The sequence below is a fragment of the Dermatophagoides pteronyssinus genome, unplaced genomic scaffold (genome assembly GCF_027571235.1).
Source record: "Dermatophagoides pteronyssinus isolate colony J.1.1.1.1 unplaced genomic scaffold, Derpt_VIB-CSIC_2022.12 sq0001, whole genome shotgun sequence".
NCBI lineage: Eukaryota > Metazoa > Arthropoda > Arachnida > Sarcoptiformes > Pyroglyphidae > Dermatophagoides > Dermatophagoides pteronyssinus.
In genome coordinates this window covers 3,902,501-3,920,525 of record NW_027461525.1, presented here as the reverse complement: position 1 = coordinate 3,920,525, position 18,025 = coordinate 3,902,501, and the positions used below count along the sequence as shown (strand labels likewise).

Sequence of the window (18,025 nt, the reverse complement as noted above, 5' to 3'; positions counted from 1 at the left end):
ACCACACCACACACTCACGCATGCATCTTCTTAATGTCCTTTACATTATATATAAAATGTGTGTGTGTGTGTTCTGTCGTTAATTCTCTTGTTGTTTCTGAACGTTTTCGGTGTGGAATTGTTATTCTCCTGAATGTGTGTTTTTGTCCACTTTTAGTTCCATATACATTTTTTTTTAATTCTACAATTTGTTTTTTCTCATTGCGAGAAAAAATAATATTTTTATTTTGTTTTTGATAAATAAATATTTCTTATGGTTATTTTTTAAAAAACATAAATTACCATCATCAATCAATTCAAACCCTGTATGTTCGCAGCTTTTGACGCAAAAAAAAAGATTAAAACTGTCGTCCGCTAACCGCTTTTTATTCATCTTTTTTTTTTTGAATTTGACAGATTTTTTCCCTAATAATTCTATTTTTAATTACGCCACGCCTTTCATTCATCATAAATTATTTTCATTTCCTATTTCCTTCAATTTTTATTCGAAAAATTTTTAGTCTAAATTTCTTTTTGTTGTTGTCTTAATTCAGGTATCCATAGCACGCCGAGCAACTTTTTTCAATGTCTGTGAATACACCAACATCGTCTTCATCACAAGTGCTTCCTCCACGTGAGGCCTCTTTATTCAAAAAGATCCTAAAACATTTTAAAGATAAACAATTCAAAAATGGCTTGAAAATATGCAATCAAATATTATCGAATCCGAAATTTGCCGAACATGGCGAAACTCTTTCGATGAAAGGTTTGATTTTAAATTCGATGGGCAAAAAACAAGAAGCGCTTGAATATGTACGAAAAGGATTGAAAAATGATGTCAAATCGCATGTTTGTTGGCATGTATTTGGTTTGCTACAAAAAGCCGATCATAAATATGAAGAGGCCATCAAATGTTACCGTAATGCCTTAAGATGGAAAAAAGATTCCGTCCAAATTTTATCGGACTTGAGTCTCGTTCAAATTCAGACCAGAGATTTAGAAGGATATAGAGATTCACGTTATCAATTATTTTCACTTCGACCAGGTGAAAGGTCAACATGGATTGGTTGTGCTATGGCCTATCATTTGACTGGCGATCATATGACTGCGGTGAATATTCTAACTGAATATCAAAAATCTTCATCCACTGGTAATAATGCTCGTAATCGAAATAGTCGCCGTCAAAACAATGAAATTTATGAACATTCGGAATTGTTGCTTTATCATGTTTTTATTCTGTTGGAATGTAATCGATTTGATGAGGCATTAACATTACTGGATTCTCATGAGAACGACATTGTCGATAAAGTATCATATTTCGAATACAAATGTCAAATTTATTTGGCACTTGAACGATTTGAAGATGCTCAATGTATTCTTTTAAGACAATTGATTGATCGTAATCCTGAAAATGCCACTTATTTTGCATTGCTTGAACAGGCCAAGCAAATAAACTCCGATGACGAAACCCAAAGGTTACAACTTTATGAAGAAATGGCCAAGTTATATCCTCGTTCGCAAACTGTGACGCGTATTCCTTTGAATTTTGTCACCATAGTTGATGTATTTCGAACAAAAATTGATGCTTATCTGAAAAAAGGTTTCCGTAAAGGACAGCCGGCATTATTTCGTGATCTAAAAAATCTTTATCAAAAAGAATTGAAAAATTGCCACTCATCGTTTCCCGGCACGAAATTGGATACATCTTTGAACACAAATATTACTCGTCAAGAATTGACTGCACTGATTAAAAGCCATCGAACGATTCGTTTGTCACCAAAGATTGAAGTCATCGAAAACCTATTGCTTGATTATGCAGAAAATTTGTTGACTCGTTGTACATTTGATGGACAATCTGAAGATGAAGAATCGGCTACATGTCTGCTATGGGTTTATTATTTTCTTGCTCAGCATTTTGATGTGCTCAAAGAATTCACCATAGCGTTACATTTTGCCAATCTTGCATTGGTTCATACACCAACTTTGATCGACATATTTGTTATCAAGGCTAAAATATTCAAACATGCTGGCCTATTGGAGAAAGCGGTGAAATGTTTGGATGAAGCACAAAGTTTAGACACTTCAGACAGATATTTGAATTCAAAATGTGCTAAATATCTTATTCGAGTAAACAAAATCAAAGAAGCCGAAGATATGTGTTTAAAATTTACTCGTGAAGGTGTTTCCGCTGCCGAAAATCTAAATGAAATGCAATGTATGTGGTTTCAAAACGAAGTGGCCAAAGCATACAAACGTATGGGCATGTGGGGATCAGCATTGCTCAAATGTATCCAAATCGACAATCATTTTGCTGAAATCAGTGAAGATCAATTTGATTTCAATACATATTGTATATTAAAAGTGACACTACGAGCCTATGTCAAAATGATTAGGCTCGAGGATCAAATCAAATCACATCGATTCTTTATTAATGCTGCACAAACAGCAATCGAAATTTATTTGAGGTATGTATTGAATTAATTTTTTCTTTTTAATTGTTACATTGTTATTATTTGAATATTTCTCAAATTGACAGGTTATATGATAATCCAATTGATAGTAAATCGGAAGCAGATAGTGATATTAATTCTAATCTTTCGGCATCCGAATTGCGGAAAATGCGTAATAAACAACGAAAAGCAATGCTCAAAGCTACTGCAGAAAAAGAACAAAATGATAAGTTGCAGAAAAAAGCTAATGCCAAAAAAGATAGCGAATTCAAAGCAGAGGAAACCGAATTTATTGATCCGATAAAATTGGAAAAAACTGAAGATCCCCTTCAAGATGCTACACGTTTTTTAAATCCGGTTAAAATATTTGGTGGAGAATCGGAAGAAATTCATACGCTCACTTTTGAAGTCTATTTTCGTAAAGGGAAATTACTTCTGCAATTACTATGTTTGAAAAGAGCTTATCGTATTTGTTCGCCTAGCTCGAGATTCTATCCCTTATTATTAGGTCAAACATCATTGTTTTTGAATTATTTGATTTCGTTGAAAGAACAATTGAATGAATCAATACGTGCTGTACTTTTGCAAGAGCTGCCAACTATCGAAGTTTTTAAATTGAAAAAACATCTCAAAGGTGATTCAATTGATATATTTACTGAACTGCCTACTGTTGAACATTTTATTGGTCAGTATCTGCCTCCAGATTCAGAATCATTTTTGATTCGTGTGGAACATATAAAAGTCAAAAATTTATTGTCAAAGTTTGATCATTCAATGCCAAACGTAGCGAATAGTTTGCCAAATGGAAAGCCAGAATCAGTTATGGCATCTGCAGAGATCGAAATGGCTTTATCCCGTTTAATCGCTGATTTAGTGAAATTATCCGGTTTATCGTTGGAAAGTTGTACTGAGTTTTTTCATTCGATTAAAAATAATGAATTTGGCCAGATACCGAATGATGAGGTGGAAAATTTACGTGAAAAATTACATTCTTTATATCCTTTTGCATCTTGTTTTATGAATGAAAAACAATTGGAAAATCTAGAGAATGAATTATCAGCAAGTGATTATTTTACGGCTGAACCAGAAGAATATAATTGTAATGTCAATGATGAGAATTAAGATGTATGAAATTATATTTCAAATATTTATATATATGAAAATGATGATGAGTATATATAAATATGAATAAAAATACACACACAAAACAAATGAAAAAATTCTAGTGATTAATCGTTTTATTTACTAATATTATTATTATTATTATTTCAATTCTTATAATTTTGTCAAACTTATTAATCAAATACAATATTTTCAATTTTCAATAATAAAAAAAACAAACTAAAATTTTATTCGAAAAATATCAGATGACGCTACCAGTGTGTTTTTCTATTTTTTTTCGTAGTAGTGGTCTTTTGATCACAACATTCGATTCATTCGTGAATGCATGTCTGAATTAATGGAAGGAATTATCATCAAATGCTTGTGTATATGTGTGGTGTGTGTGTTTTGGCCTTTTAATTTTTTGCTCTTAAATTTTTTTTTCTCCACTATATATATCCGGCAATAATGATATAATTGTAACCAATCATTTATCATTAACTAATTTTTTTAAAATCATTTTTTCAAACACAAATGATGAAATGAAGGTAAGCAATAATGTTGTGTAATTGAGAATAACTGTTATTGGTATCAAAAAACAAACGATCAACAAGAATATTCAACATCATTCGATACGTGATTTTTTGTAACGATTGTTTTCATCTTGATCGTTTTCGACATCTTTTTTGTACGATAGTTTACGAAATATATGAGTGAAATATCCTTAGAACAACAACAATAATAATAATAAAGATTGGATATTTTTGATCTTGAACTGAACTCTTTATTGCTTTTGAATTATTTAGAAAAAACTGTAAATCGATGTATGTGTATACACAATTTCTTTCAGTTAGATAGCAATAACTTTGAGCAAATATTGTACGCGTGTATTGTATTTTCTTTTTTTTTGGTAACAAATGTATCATATGTGTTATTTTTTGTTCATTGAGAATATCAAAAAAATCGAATCTTTTCAAGTCTTTTCAAGTTGTTTATAACGAATTAAAAATTCTGACAATTTTGGAACTTGATCAGCGAGTTTTTTTAATTCTTTATGTGTACTTGTTGCCATGCCAGCCAAGTATACTTATTCTGTTTATTCAAAAAAATTGAAAAAAATAAATGACATAATTTTGTTTAAATTTTGCTAAATATTAACAATTTATTTATTTGTTTACCTCTTCGATATTACTCATTAAAAACAATTTTTCATTTTTTTCCAGTTGTAATAATTCATTTTTACGGAAAAAAGACGAATCACACTCTGTTTATGAAATAAAATTTAAATAATAAAAAAATTTCACTAATTTAATGATAAAAACATAATTTTCATTCAAAATTGCTGCTATATTCTATTCGATGAAAATTCATTCAAGTAAATAGAATAAATTTAAAAAAACAGCGAAAATGATGGAAGACAATCCCAACGCAGGTAAGTGATGATTCAAATATATTTTTGTATAAATGAAGAAAAAATTGTTTCGGTTGATGATTGTTTTTAGATATTTGCCGAGTTTGCCGTTGCGAAGGCACACCAGAAAAACCATTATATCATCCATGCATTTGTACGGGCAGCATAAAATTCATTCATCAAGAATGGTAAGAATCGTATCGAATTTTTTCATTATTTGATTTTTTTTTGAAAATTATTTCCAAAATATAGTCTAGTTCAATGGCTTCGTTATAGCGATAAAGAATTCTGTGAACTATGTAATCACAGATTTTCTTTTATTCCAAGTAAGCAAATTGAATAATTGATTTTAAAAATGATAAAAATTTACAAATTTTAATTTTTTTCCCGAATAAAGTATATTCACCTGATATGCCGAAAAGATTACCCATTAAAGATATTATGAGCGTATTGCTTGGATGTCTTTATACGGCAGCACGTTATTGGTTCCAATACACACTGGTTGCTGTTGCTTGGCTTGGTTTAATTCCGTTAACTGCTTGTATGTTTAATCAAAATATGAAAATCTTTTTATGATTCTTACTTTCAATTATTATAGATCGGATTTATATGTTTTTATTTAATTATTCATGGAGCGACGTCATGAATTTTACAGTTGAATTTTACAAAATTGAAACACTATTCTCTGATGGATTTTATGGTTGCTGCGTTGTTATGTGTACGCTTTGTGCATTTATATTTATATTATGGTTACGTGAACAGATAATTCGAGTTGGAGCTCCTGATTGGCTTGAAAGGCCTTTCGAACGAAATGCTTTTGTCCGGTTGTTGATGCGTGATCAAAATTTCGACCCTAATGCAAATAACGATGAAGAAAATGATAGCGATGACGAAGACGACGACGACGATGATGATGATGATGATGATGATGAAGGTGAGGATGAGGATCATGATGATGAAGTTGACAATGATGAAGGTGAAGATGAAGAAGTTGTGGACGGAGAAGTAGCTGAAATCAACAATAACACTGATAATAATCTATTGATTGAAAATGATGCTATTAATGACAATGAAAATGAAAACCTGCCGGTAGCAGTGGTTCAAAATGCCGGGCCAGCCAACAACCCTGCTGGCATTCCTGAAGCAAGAAATGGTTTGCAACCAGGTCGTGCTCGCTTGCCTGGAGCCCAAAACAATAATAATAATAATAATAATAACAATAATCCGGTTGTAGCTCAAGATTGGAATCCTGTAATAGAATGGGATCGGGGAGGTGAAGATATTACTTGGGAAAGAGTATTCGGTTTGGACGGTACATTTGCATTTTTGGAAAATGTTTTCTGGGTGATAACTTTAAATACTTTATTTATATTGGGATTTGCATTTTTCCCCTATCATATCGGCAACATATTATTCAAACGTATGAATGTCGAAATGATTGTGTCACCACATTTCGACCGTTTCATCATCATTTTTATGGGCTACATTATGATTGGTGCAATTTTGTTCCTAATGCATATGGTCACATCATTGACACAATTTAATCGAATTCAACGTTTTTTTGGCTTCTGTTATATCATCATCAAAGTTGCTCTGTTGGTAACTCTGGAAATCGGACTATTTCCTACTTTAATCGGATGGTGGCTTGACATTTGTTCGTTACCTTTATTCGACAGTACACTTATGAATCGTATTGAAAATTTTTTCGCATCACCTGGTACATCTCTTTTTATTCATTGGCTGGTTGGATTATTTTGCATTTTTTATTTTGTCTCTTTCATAATTATGGTGAAAGAAATTGTTCGTCCTGGACTTTTGTGGTTTGTTCGAAATCTTAATGATCCGAACTTCAATCCCATCAATGAAATGATTAATTTATCGATATTTTCGCACATCAAAAGATGTGTCTACAGTTTAATCGTATTTGGTACGACTATTTTGCTAATGATTTATCTACCGATTTGTTTGATCCAGAATTTGATGCCAAAATTTTTGCCATATAATAATATTTCCAGCAAGTAAGTTTGTCAACGATGTTTTAATCTTGTACACATATATAATTTTTATATAATTTTTAATCCTAGTGATTCGCCATTCACTGAATTATTGATTGAACTTTTTTTGTTTCAACTGGTTTTACCTGCTTTGATCGACCATAATGATCATAATAATTCAAGAAAATTTATCAAATTGATGATACGAGGATGGTGTCAAGTAATGGCATATTTATTGGATTTGAAGAGCTATTTGTTAGGTGATAACAACAACCTTAATAATAATGACAATAACAACGAGAACAACGATCAAGTTAACGAAGACAACATCGATGAGGCATCTAGTCATAATCAAATGTATCGAAAGCCGAATCTATTTTATTTACGTGTGACATTTTTGGTAGTAGCTTTTTGGGCTACATTGTTATTCTTCGGGGCTTTCACATTAACCGTGCCTGTTTTGTTAGGTCGAGCATTGATCAACTTTTATTTTGGTGATATTCGAGTCAATGAATTCAATACTGCTGCATGCGGAATATATGCCATTGTCATATTCATACAAGTGACCAGCGTTGTAGTGCGCGGAATTTCACGTGGTTGGACACAAATTATCACCAAGATAACCGAATGGATACCTATTATTTGTAAATTGACAGTTGCTGCATTTCTTTTATTGGGATTGATACCTTTGTTGATTGGACTCTTATTTGAAGTAGTTCTTCTTTTACCTTTACGAGTTCCATTGGGACAAACACCTGTTTTCTATCTTTATCAAGATTGGGCATTCGGAGTATTGCTGACCAATGTTATATGCGCTATTACGATGATGACCGATTTCCAATTTAAGGAAACTTTAGAACAGGTAAAATTCATAATTTGATTTTTGTTAATAAAATTTTAATTATGATTTACAGGTTTACAACAATGGTTTGGCTAACATAAATCTTCGTGTAATATTATTTGATCTGGCATTTCCCAATATTTCTATTATCGGTTTAATATTGGCCCTGCCATACGTAATTGTTAACACATTGTTCCCGCTGTTTGGAGCTTCAATTGAGCTTCAAAATTTAGTAAATCGTCGAATACATTCCATTTTGTTTATCATTGCACTTTTATTCTTTCTGATAAAATATCAAATCAACAAATTCACGAGATTTTATGAACACATACGAAACGATAAATATTTAGTTGGAAGACGTCTTGTCAATTATGAACCAAACAACCGAAATATGGTTCCAACTTCCAAGTGATTTACATTTTATAGACAAAAATTGATGAAGATTGTATCTTGTGTTATGATTCTTTAGTGTTGGAAATAATACTCTACAATTTATTCAAGAAAAATTTTGTAGAGAAATCTTCGTCAAGAGAATCTTTACATCATTTTCAAATAAGAACTTATTCGCAATTTGGTCATGAATTGTTGATGTTTTTTCCATCTTTTTTTTTAACAATGAAAGTTGATTATTGAATGTTTAAATCATTTATCATTTCAAATGATATATATCGCGCTATAACTGTAAATTTGTATTATATTTTTCTAAACATTAAAAATTAAACTTTCCTTTATGTGAAAAAAATGATGTTTATTTAATTACAGTAATATAAATCAAATAAATTAACAATCTATTGAACAAGATTAGATCATGAATGAGGATGTGTTCTAAGGCCAGCAATTCCTTTAACATTTGTATCGGTTTTAGCTCGTTGAATTTTTCTCAATTTGTTGGGCATTCCTTTGCGATATTGAACCATTTTTTCTAAATCAATAATAAAAATATAACCTGCTATAAGAACTTCAATAAAAAGTTCTTTTTGTTGGAAAGCGTTTTCAATTTCTTTTGATGTTTGTTCATCATAAAGCCACCATCCATTACGGCCTTCGTAAAACCACTGATAATCAATATCGAGATTGGTGTTTTCTGAAATAGATTCCGTTTGAATCAATTGAGGATTATTAAGAAATGATGGTGATATATGTTGACGACATAATGGACATTTTTGATTCTGTAAAATAGAACCTTTTGCACATAAAAAACAAAATATCTGATTCAAAAGAAAAAATTTAATAAATTCATTTTAATAATTAGATTTGACGTTCTCGAAATACTTACATGGTTACATGGAAGTTTTATTGGATGACTAGGTTTATTTAGACAAACTGGACATGGTTCTAAATCAGACATTTTTTCATAATAATTTTAAAACTTATGACCTAAATCCTTGTATTTAAATGGAAAATGAAAATTTAGATTGCGTATTTATACAACGCTAAAAAAAATACTCAAAAATCAAATGTTTATAATTTATAAGTCCATTCGCAGAAGACGTTTTTCATTGATGCCATGAGTGTACACGGGCCCGCCAAAAAAAAACTTTGTCCATTGTCGAATGAAATTGAATTCAGAAAAATATTAATAAATGGCTTCAATATCATTATCTTCACAACAAATAAATGATTTACAAGCTGATCAAGATGATCAGGTTTTATTCAATGAAGTTGTGGCAACTTTGAACGATCTTGGCCATTACAATCGTTTAACTAATAAATATCAATTGAATCTAAATGATCATGGAGTTTGTCTTCGAGATCTTATCCGTTTTCTACGAAATGATGGACAAAATTTTCTTGTTCGACGTCAGATGGGTATTTCGAATATTGTCGACAATGATCTTTTGCCGATTATTGAGCAACATACTCTCACCGATGATTGTCGGATTGATGAATCGGGTAAATCATTAATGGACAAAATAATTCGTTTGTTGGTCGATTTAACAAATCCCACTGTTTTGCATTATCCCGATCAAAAAATTCCAAAAGATGATAAATATGAAATGAATATCTATATAGAATTGCAAGCCTTTTTATTTCAGTATAAACTATCATTCTCAACACGAAAACGTTTCTGGATTGTAATATCGAAATTTTTGGCCAGAATTTTAGAATTAGATCCTGATAATCGCCAAGTGGAAGATGAATTAATGATGGAACGTATTATAATATTGATTCGTAATGTTTTACATATACCAATTATATCGCGTAGCAATCAAATCGATGATTTGAATGTACATGATCGCATTGTTGAACATATCAGTGATTGTGGTCTGTTGGATATTTTGCAGTTCATGATTAATAGCGGAGAATATGGACAATATTGTTTTCATTTATTGGAGATTATTTTTTTGATTTTTCGCGAACAAAATGCTGAATTTTTAGCCAAAAGTGTTGGAAGTGATCGACAAAATGTTCAACATCAAACTTCATCCAATTCAACATTAAGTAATGTTTCGCGTAGTCAATATGAACGTGAAATTGATGATCGTGAATTTGAAGAAGCTCGTATTAGAGATCGTAAAGAACATGAACAAATGTTGGCCAAATTTAAAAATGATGATTTTACACGCTTTAAAGAAACTGCTTTTGTTGTAAAAAACATGAAAGCCGTATCCGATCGTGATATGATATGTTATCGTGCTTATTCAAATCCGGAAAAGGCTATGGATTTTAATACAAATAAAATTGCTCAACGCCGTCCACGTAATCGAAGACCAATGAATGAATCGGTTGGAAACAGTGATTCGTTTGGTGCGCAACGTATTCATCGTTCAAGTAGACAACTTCGATCTATTTTATATGATTTTTGTTCAAAATTTCTGAACGAATCGTATAATAAATTTATGGCAGAAATTCGTTCGAATCTAAGTCGCGGAACATCACAAGAACATGATGAAACTTATTTCTTTTGGGCATGTCAATTTTTCATGGAATTTAATCGTTATCAGATAGACATTGATAGAGAACAAAGATATCAACAAGTGTATGAAACATTATCAACCAGTATGTTTCATTATATTCAGACAGTTGTTGATAATTACATGGAACATTTGCTTTTGAAAAAAGAATTCAAAAATGAACTCAGTGATTGGTCCAAACGTCTACATCAAGCATTACGATCGTATAGAGAATTACTTTTTTCATTATCATATATCGAATCATTGAATTTACCAGCAGCAAGTAAAATGTGTTACCGTATTAAGACCGATATTTTTACTGAGCCTGAATATCGAGAAATGTTATTGCGACTGATGCAAGCTTATAATGAAGAGAAAATGTCCAAAGCATATCTACGAGATTTAATTGAAACAAATCATATGTTTTTGAAAATGTTAGAATATCATGCTAAAATAAGTTTGGATTTCAAAGTTAAAGTTAAAAAACGTAAATCATCAAAACGTAAGAAAAAATCTAAAAATCCGGATGATGATAATGATGAAAAAAAGAAAGAGGAAAATGTTTATTCATCACCAGATATAATTTGGATTGAAATCATAGATGATGTTAGCGAAGCATTAAATTCTGAACTGATTGCAGAAACTATATTGGATGAAGAGTTATTGAAAAGATTATTCGATCCGCTCTCGGATCAGCCGGTGGATGAACAAAAATTATCGATTCTTCGAATGATTCAAAAATTTTTACGTGAAAAAGAGGTTAAAAAAGCTATCAGTCTATATCGCGAAGCTCGTAATGCTTTTGCCGGTTTAGATGAAGATAATGTGTTTGGTGAGGTTGGTATTCAAATAGACGATGAAATGTTGGCTTTGAATGGAATTTTGATGACGGAATTTCCTGTGGATAAACAACAAGAAAAATTGAAGCCAGAAAATGATGATGATGAACCGATGAGTGATGAAGCTGAAGATTCAGTTGTTATACAAGAGAAAAAATTCTCCATCGATGAAACATTAATGCGATATGCTCATCCAAATGTTGTTCGAGCTTGTCGAATATTATTGAAAAATTATCGTACAAACTCTTTGGCTACTAATCATGCTATAGTCCGAATGTTATATCGTTTAGCAGTTAATCTTAAAATGAAGCCAATGTTTTATAATCTAAATTTTTTTATAATATTTGAACAAATTATGGATGATCCATTGTTGAAAAATGTTAATGATAAAAATTGTCCCCATTACAAATCTATCTGTGAATTGGTTACATTTTCTTATTATATTATACGAAGTTTTTTCAAACTTTTATCCAAACATCCTAAAATTGCCAGTGAAATTTGTTTTACTGTTAATAGTCGTGAAGCTTATCAAATGGAATATGGTTTTGATAATGAAATTGTTGGACAAATGATTCGCGAAAAAAAAGGTTCCGGCTGGAGCGAGCAACAAAAACTTGAATTGGAAATACTTTACAATGAATATAAAGATAAAACAACAAAAGAAAAAGATGTTATCGATCTAATTCAAGAAAATTTGATCGATGATAGTAAATCTCGTCGACAAATTATTGTTCAATTGAAAAAAATGGTTTGTATTTTATGTTTGAAATTGCAAATATTTTCATTTTTTAATCTCATTTTTTTCTCTCATTATTTGTATAATTTATATTAGGATATATTATCAGCAAATGATATGAAAAAGAATTCATATAAAGGTCCAGCATGGTCGCTCGAAGAGTTAGAAGAATTGAATAATCTTTATGAAAAATTCAAAGATAATTTGGAATTGGAAGAAGAAAATGTTGATAAGCAACAAGAAACAATTTTGACTACCATGATTGAGAAAAGCATCGTTAACAATGATACACAACCAGAACACGAATCCAATGGTGGTGAATCGGATAGCAATCATGAAATAAATCAATCTATGAATTGTATACCAAAACAAAAAAGAAAACGTTTTGATATCATTGATTGTATTCTTAAACATTTGTCCACATCTACTCAACGTAATCGTCGACAGATAATTCGTCAATTAAGAATATCGGTTTGTTTTAGTTATTATTATAATTTAAAATTAATTATTATCATTTTTACATGCAGAAAATATATGATCATTCGGCAAGAAACAAATCTTCGAAAATTGGGCATGAAATTAATGAACATAATTCAAGTTCAGAAGAAGAAGATTATGATGATGAATCACAAGAGAATTCTATCAATGATGATGAGGTTGTTATCCAATATGACGATGATGACGAAGATAATGAACAAATTCAACCAATGTCAACCGAATTAGAAACTGTCAATATGAATGGTCAACCTGGAATGGTCAAAAATTCTTCTTCTAGCAATAATGAATATGATTCCGATAGTGATAAAGAAAAACGACAGACCAATAATGATACAGACTTTAAAAAAGATGATGATAACATAAGTATCAAAAGATCTAAAATTTCGTTTAAAAAAATTCTTCTGGATTCAGACAGTGACATGGAAGATGTTTCTGACATAACTTTTAATCATGAAGAATCATCCGTTGTGTTGGACGAAAATAATCCATCTACAATGGCCAAAACTATTCTATCAAAACGAAAAATCATTGAATCCGATGATGAAAATGAAAATGAACTTTTTGATTCTGAATTGATGGAAAAAGATGTGAAAAAGAAACGTCGATTTTTTATTCAAGATGATGATGATGAAGAATAATTTGAATGTTCTTATAATTTATTTTTACAATAAATAAATGTTCGAATAATAATAAAATTGAATAGAACAAGATTGTTCGATTTTTTTTCATAAGTTCGATTCTCTTTCGATAAAACTTGTACATTTTTTATTGCTTAATGCTATTTAGCCATTGCCATTATCATACATTTACAATCAACGACTTTCTTCTTACTCGAAATGCCACACAGCGGGAGTAAGTTATATATAGATGATAGTGTTGTGACTGCTGATACCTTGATGTCCTTGACGATCGGCTTTTGTAGCCAAATAGCATATAGCGCTTTGCATTGACTTGTATATCAACTTGTATATCAACTTGATGGTTGTAAAGTATTTGATCGTCTGCAATCCATTTCAAAGATTGTTACCATGGTTTTTTTCTATATATCTTCAACGTAGAATCGGATCGTGCTACTTCTTTCGAATTTTTTTCCAATATTTACCTCGACTACGTAAATTTATCCAATGATCGGCAACAATTGCAAATGATCATTATCCATGCCAACTGATCTGTAGTCGATGTTTCTATATTATGTGGCAAGACAATCGTCGAGAAATCGACGAATAGTGATAGTCGACTTATGTAAGGTTGTTGGCGTTGCAGCGCTGCTTCAGTGCACAGCTGCAATCGAGCTAAGTCGGCCTGGAAAGGTGCTTATTTTTTTAAAATAAGCGCTTGCCCGACCATATAGTATGCATTAACAGCAAAATTATGGTATCTTGCCACAAAATCATGAAGAAAGCGCTTTATAGCGCGGAGCTTAAGCGAGAGATTTCGGTCTCGTGCTTAAGTTTGGCGTTTGAGTTTCGATGTCCATGAATGATTAGCCTCGCATGGTCTAGAGATTCAAATAGCCAACGCATTTCTGGGTCTTCCCTTCTTGTATTGCTTAGCAATTCATGAAGACATGGACTGAAATGCCAACGACTGCTGATTCCCGTCAACTTGGAGCTGCTCGATGGTTCGTAATGGATTTGTGGTTACCTGGTCGTTCTGGATGGATCCAGAATTTGGCTTGTTTTCATCTTTTGTGCTTAAATGTGCAAATTTACGGTGGAACAGTCAAATGTTCATCGCAATAAGCTGAAGAAGATCGACGAAAAGGCCGAATCGTAAGATTTCGGGTTTTAATCGTACTCAGTACGATTCAGGCATGTTTGACCATTACGTAACTTCCCACCTAAGAAGTGATGTGTTTGTATTGGTCAGTATGTCGTGTTGCCTAATCGTGTATTCGGTTTGGTGACACAAGCAGAGTTTGGTTTCCAAATTTCGACTTGATTGTTGAATGCGGATTTCCTATAACTTCTGCTGCTACCTGGTTGATCCTGCCAGTAGTCATATGCTTGTCTCAAAGATTAAGCCATGCATGTCTAAGTACATACCGTATTAAGGTGAAACCGCGAATGGCTCATTAAATCAGTTATGATTCATTGGATGTTGACCAATTACATGGATAACTGTGGTAATTCTAGAGCTAATACATGCCGAAAAGCTTCATCCTCGTGGTGGAGCGCATTTATTAGACCAAGACCAAAGGTGGCAACACCTTACGGTGGTGACTCTGGATAACTGCAGCTGACCGCATGGCCTCGTGCCGGCGGCATATCCTTCGAGTGTCTGCCTTATCAACTTTCGATGGTAGGTTATATGCCTACCATGGTTGTAACGGGTAACGGGGAATCAGGGTTCGATTCCGGAGAGGGAGCCTGAGAGACGGCTACCACATCCAAGGAAGGCAGCAGGCGCGCAAATTACCCACTCTCAGAACGAGGAGGTAGTGACGAAAAATAACAATACGGGCTTCGCTTATGCGTTCTCGTAATTGGAATGAGTACAGTTTAAATCCTTTAACGAGGATCAATTGGAGGGCAAGTCTGGTGCCAGCAGCCGCGGTAATTCCAGCTCCAATAGCGTATATTAAAGTTGTTGTGGTTAAAAAGCTCGTAGTTGGATCTCAGCTCATGTATGGCGGTCCACCTGATGGTGGTTACTGTCATACTGAGCAGAATATCGCATTGTCCTACGGTGTTCTTAATTGAGTGTCGTAGGCGATCGATACGTTTACTTTGAAAAAATTAGAGTGCTCAAAGCAGGCATTATCGCCTGAATACTGTTGCATGGAATAATGGAATAGGACCTTGGTTCTGTTCTGTTGGTCTTCGGAATCGAGGTAATGATTAAGAGGGACGGACGGGGACATTAGTACTGCGGCGATAGAGGTGAAATTCTTGGACCGCCGCATGACTAACTAAAGCGAAAGCATTTGTCAAGAACGTTTTCATTAATCAAGAACGAAAGTTAGAGGTTCGAAGGCGATCAGATACCGCCCTAGTTCTAACCATAAACGATGCCAACCAGCAATCAGCCAGAGTTTATTGTATGACTCGGCTGGCGGCTTCCGGGAAACCAAAGTTTTTCGGTTCCAGGGGAAGTATGGTTGCAAAGCTGAAACTTAAAGGAATTGACGGAAGGGCACCACCAGGAGTGGAGCCTGCGGCTTAATTTGACTCAACACGGGAAAACTCACCCGGTCCGGACACTGGAAGGATTGACAGATTAAGAGCTCTTTCTTGATTCAGTGGGTGGTGGTGCATGGCCGTTCTTAGTTGGTGGAGCGATTTGTCTGGTTAATTCCGATAACGAACGAGACTCTAGCCTACTAAATAGTGTTGGATACCTTCGGTTATCCGAACGCTTCTTAGAGGGACAAACGGCGTTTCAGCCGTATGAAAAAGAGCAATAACAGGTCTGTGATGCCCTTAGATGTCCGGGGCCGCACGCGCGCTACACTGAAAAAATCAGCGTGCATGTGTCTACCTACTCCGAAAGGAGCGGGAAACCGAGTGAAACTTTTTCGTGATTGGGATTGGGGATTGTAATTATTGTCCATGAACGAGGAATTCCCAGTAAGCACAAGTCATCAGCTTGTGTTGATTACGTCCCTGCCCTTTGTACACACCGCCCGTCGCTACTACCGATTGGATGTTTTAGTGAGGTCTTTGGACTGGCCAACGTAGCTATCCTCGTGGTGGCCATGTTCGGCCGGGAAGATGACCAAACTTGAACATCTAGAGGAAGTAAAAGTCGTAACAAGGTTTCCGTAGGTGAACCTGCGGAAGGATCATTATCGGTTTTCTTGAGCAATTTATTTGCTTAAAAGAAACATTCGATTATCAATTCGAACGAAAAGTTGCCCGTTATCACAAATGGGTCGACTGGCAATTGTTGACATTGATTAGGTTATTGAAAGCTCTGAAATTGTATCCTGGTTTTCATGTTGGGCGACATGGATGAAAGCAATGGGACAATTTCTTAATTAAGGAGTAAAACCGAATCATGTCAACTTTGTCGGCGATTCTCCTTGATGCCTGTTGGTGCCTAGCCTACAGTTCCTGTTTGTCCTCGGGACAGATGTGGATGTAGTGTGTCGCTTTGTTGTTTTTGCAACAAGTGCCGCTAGGTTTAAATACTGGATTCGTCATCGAACGAATGCCGGAGCCACAGGTTCAAGGTATTTTTTTTTCATTTAAGAAAAACTTAAAGCCAGAAACATTGTTACAAAACAAGTTGTGATTCTCGAAAGAATTGCAATAAACAAATATAACTACTGCCAGTGGTGGATCACTCGGCTCGCTGGTCGAGGAAGAACGCAGCTAGCTGCGTTAATCGGTGTGAAATGCAGGACACTCCGATCACTCGACATTCGAACGCACATTGCAGCCATTGGATAGCCGATGGCTTCGTTTGTCTGAGCGTCGTTATCAAATTATGACCAAACAAAATGGAATAGATCTGTGTCGTCGTGCATACGTCGTCAGGTCATTTCCAAACATTTGATATGCTAACTTTTGTGGTGAAGAAGGCTTTGTAGCACATTCACTCACAAGAGGTATTTAGCGTTTCCAGCTAAACACCTTGAATGTGTGCCTTGCATAACCAAAGTATAGTCGCAAATCATTGTACAAATCAAAACGTCTAATTTCGACCTCAGATCAAGCGAGAATACCCGCTGAATTTAAGCATATAATTAAGCGGTGGAAAAGAAACCAAATGGGATTCCCTGAGTAACGGCGAGTGAAAGGGGATTAGTCCAGCGCCAAGTCTTGACGTTTAGGCGTTCAAGAGATGCGGCGTTAATGTGTTGGCGCATCATGTATTGCCGTATGTTTCAAGTTCCTTTGACAGGGACATCCAGAGCGGGTGCTAGGCCCATAGAGACACTCGGCTGATACATGCAGGCCAATGCATTCTAGAGTCAGGTTGCTTGAGAGTGCAGCTTAAAGTCGGTGGTAAACTCCATCCAAGACTAAATATCACAGCGAGACCGATAGCAAACAAGTACCGTGAGGGAAAGTTGCAAAGCACTTTGAAGAGAGAGTTAAATAGCACGTGAAACCACTGGGAGGCAAACAGATGGAACCACGAAGTATGCGCCTCGGTCGATTCAATCAATGCCGGCGGCTAACGATGCAGGAAATGGATCTTTTCGGAGGTTGTTCCTGTGTTTTTCAGCCGCAAGCTTTGGTGCATTTCGTGCCGAGGATGCTAAGCCACGTTCGACCAGATGATTGGGACGGCTGTAGGACAGGGTGAGAGAAAGGTGCCCGTCAAGTCTTTGA

The 18,025-nt window shown here is 34.1% G+C and overlaps 4 protein-coding genes, 1 long non-coding RNA gene and 3 other non-coding genes across 10 annotated transcripts in view; 6 read left to right on the top strand and 2 right to left on the bottom strand.

Moving 5' to 3' along the window:
* The first annotated feature begins 10 nt into the window (after positions 1 to 10).
* Naa15-16 (N-alpha-acetyltransferase 15/16) lies at positions 11 to 3,800 on the top strand. Of its 3 annotated transcripts, none has more exons than XM_027348019.2 (3): positions 11 to 135; positions 534 to 2,444; positions 2,516 to 3,800. In XM_027348019.2, exons 2-3 carry the CDS (start codon positions 565 to 567, stop codon positions 3,549 to 3,551), a joined length of 2,916 nt encoding a protein of 971 aa, XP_027203820.2. In that variant the 5' UTR covers positions 11 to 135; positions 534 to 564; the 3' UTR covers positions 3,552 to 3,800. The 3 variants fall into 3 exon arrangements, with proteins under 3 accessions (XP_027203820.2, XP_027203821.2, XP_075679356.1); XM_027348020.2 differs by lacking the exon at positions 11 to 135 and adding an exon at positions 142 to 305; XM_075823241.1 differs by lacking the exon at positions 11 to 135 and adding an exon at positions 239 to 256.
* Positions 3,166 to 4,816, bottom strand: LOC142645905 (uncharacterized). The gene is made up of 2 exons (XR_012846931.1): positions 4,709 to 4,816; positions 3,166 to 4,622 (listed from the first exon to the last, which is right to left on the bottom strand). It is a non-coding gene; the product is annotated as an uncharacterized LOC142645905 (long non-coding RNA).
* Positions 3,939 to 8,335, top strand: LOC113797620 (E3 ubiquitin-protein ligase MARCHF6). The gene is made up of 8 exons (XM_075823249.1): positions 3,939 to 4,078; positions 4,754 to 4,962; positions 5,033 to 5,129; positions 5,194 to 5,267; positions 5,339 to 5,482; positions 5,540 to 6,959; positions 7,026 to 7,797; positions 7,850 to 8,335. The coding sequence occupies exons 2-8, from the start codon at positions 4,938 to 4,940 to the stop codon at positions 8,186 to 8,188; spliced, it is 2,871 nt and encodes a 956-aa protein (XP_075679364.1). The 5' UTR covers positions 3,939 to 4,078; positions 4,754 to 4,937; the 3' UTR covers positions 8,189 to 8,335.
* Positions 8,336 to 8,512: 177 nt separating this feature from the next.
* On the bottom strand, positions 8,513 to 9,223 carry LOC113797621 (E3 ubiquitin-protein ligase rnf146-like). The gene is made up of 2 exons (XM_027348034.2): positions 9,053 to 9,223; positions 8,513 to 8,984 (listed from the first exon to the last, which is right to left on the bottom strand). Exons 1-2 carry the CDS (start codon positions 9,122 to 9,124, stop codon positions 8,583 to 8,585), a joined length of 474 nt encoding a protein of 157 aa, XP_027203835.2. The 5' UTR covers positions 9,125 to 9,223; the 3' UTR covers positions 8,513 to 8,582.
* A 37-nt stretch (positions 9,224 to 9,260) lies between these two features.
* Positions 9,261 to 13,496, top strand: LOC113797619 (protein timeless homolog). The gene is made up of 3 exons (XM_027348032.2): positions 9,261 to 12,257; positions 12,342 to 12,716; positions 12,773 to 13,496. Exons 1-3 carry the CDS (start codon positions 9,360 to 9,362, stop codon positions 13,379 to 13,381), a joined length of 3,882 nt encoding a protein of 1,293 aa, XP_027203833.2. The 5' UTR covers positions 9,261 to 9,359; the 3' UTR covers positions 13,382 to 13,496.
* A 1,222-nt stretch (positions 13,497 to 14,718) lies between these two features.
* On the top strand, positions 14,719 to 16,533 carry LOC142646207 (small subunit ribosomal RNA). Its single transcript, XR_012847179.1, has one exon. It is a non-coding gene; the product is annotated as a small subunit ribosomal RNA (ribosomal RNA).
* A 478-nt stretch (positions 16,534 to 17,011) lies between these two features.
* Positions 17,012 to 17,164, top strand: LOC142646203 (5.8S ribosomal RNA). The gene has a single exon (XR_012847175.1). It is a non-coding gene; the product is annotated as a 5.8S ribosomal RNA (ribosomal RNA).
* Positions 17,165 to 17,388: 224 nt separating this feature from the next.
* LOC142646204 (large subunit ribosomal RNA) overlaps positions 17,389 to 18,025 on the top strand; it is a 3,731-nt gene continuing 3,094 nt past the window's right edge. The window contains exon 1 of the ribosomal RNA XR_012847176.1: positions 17,389 to 18,025. This exon is cut by the window's right edge and continues 3,094 nt beyond it. This is a non-coding gene — a ribosomal RNA (large subunit ribosomal RNA).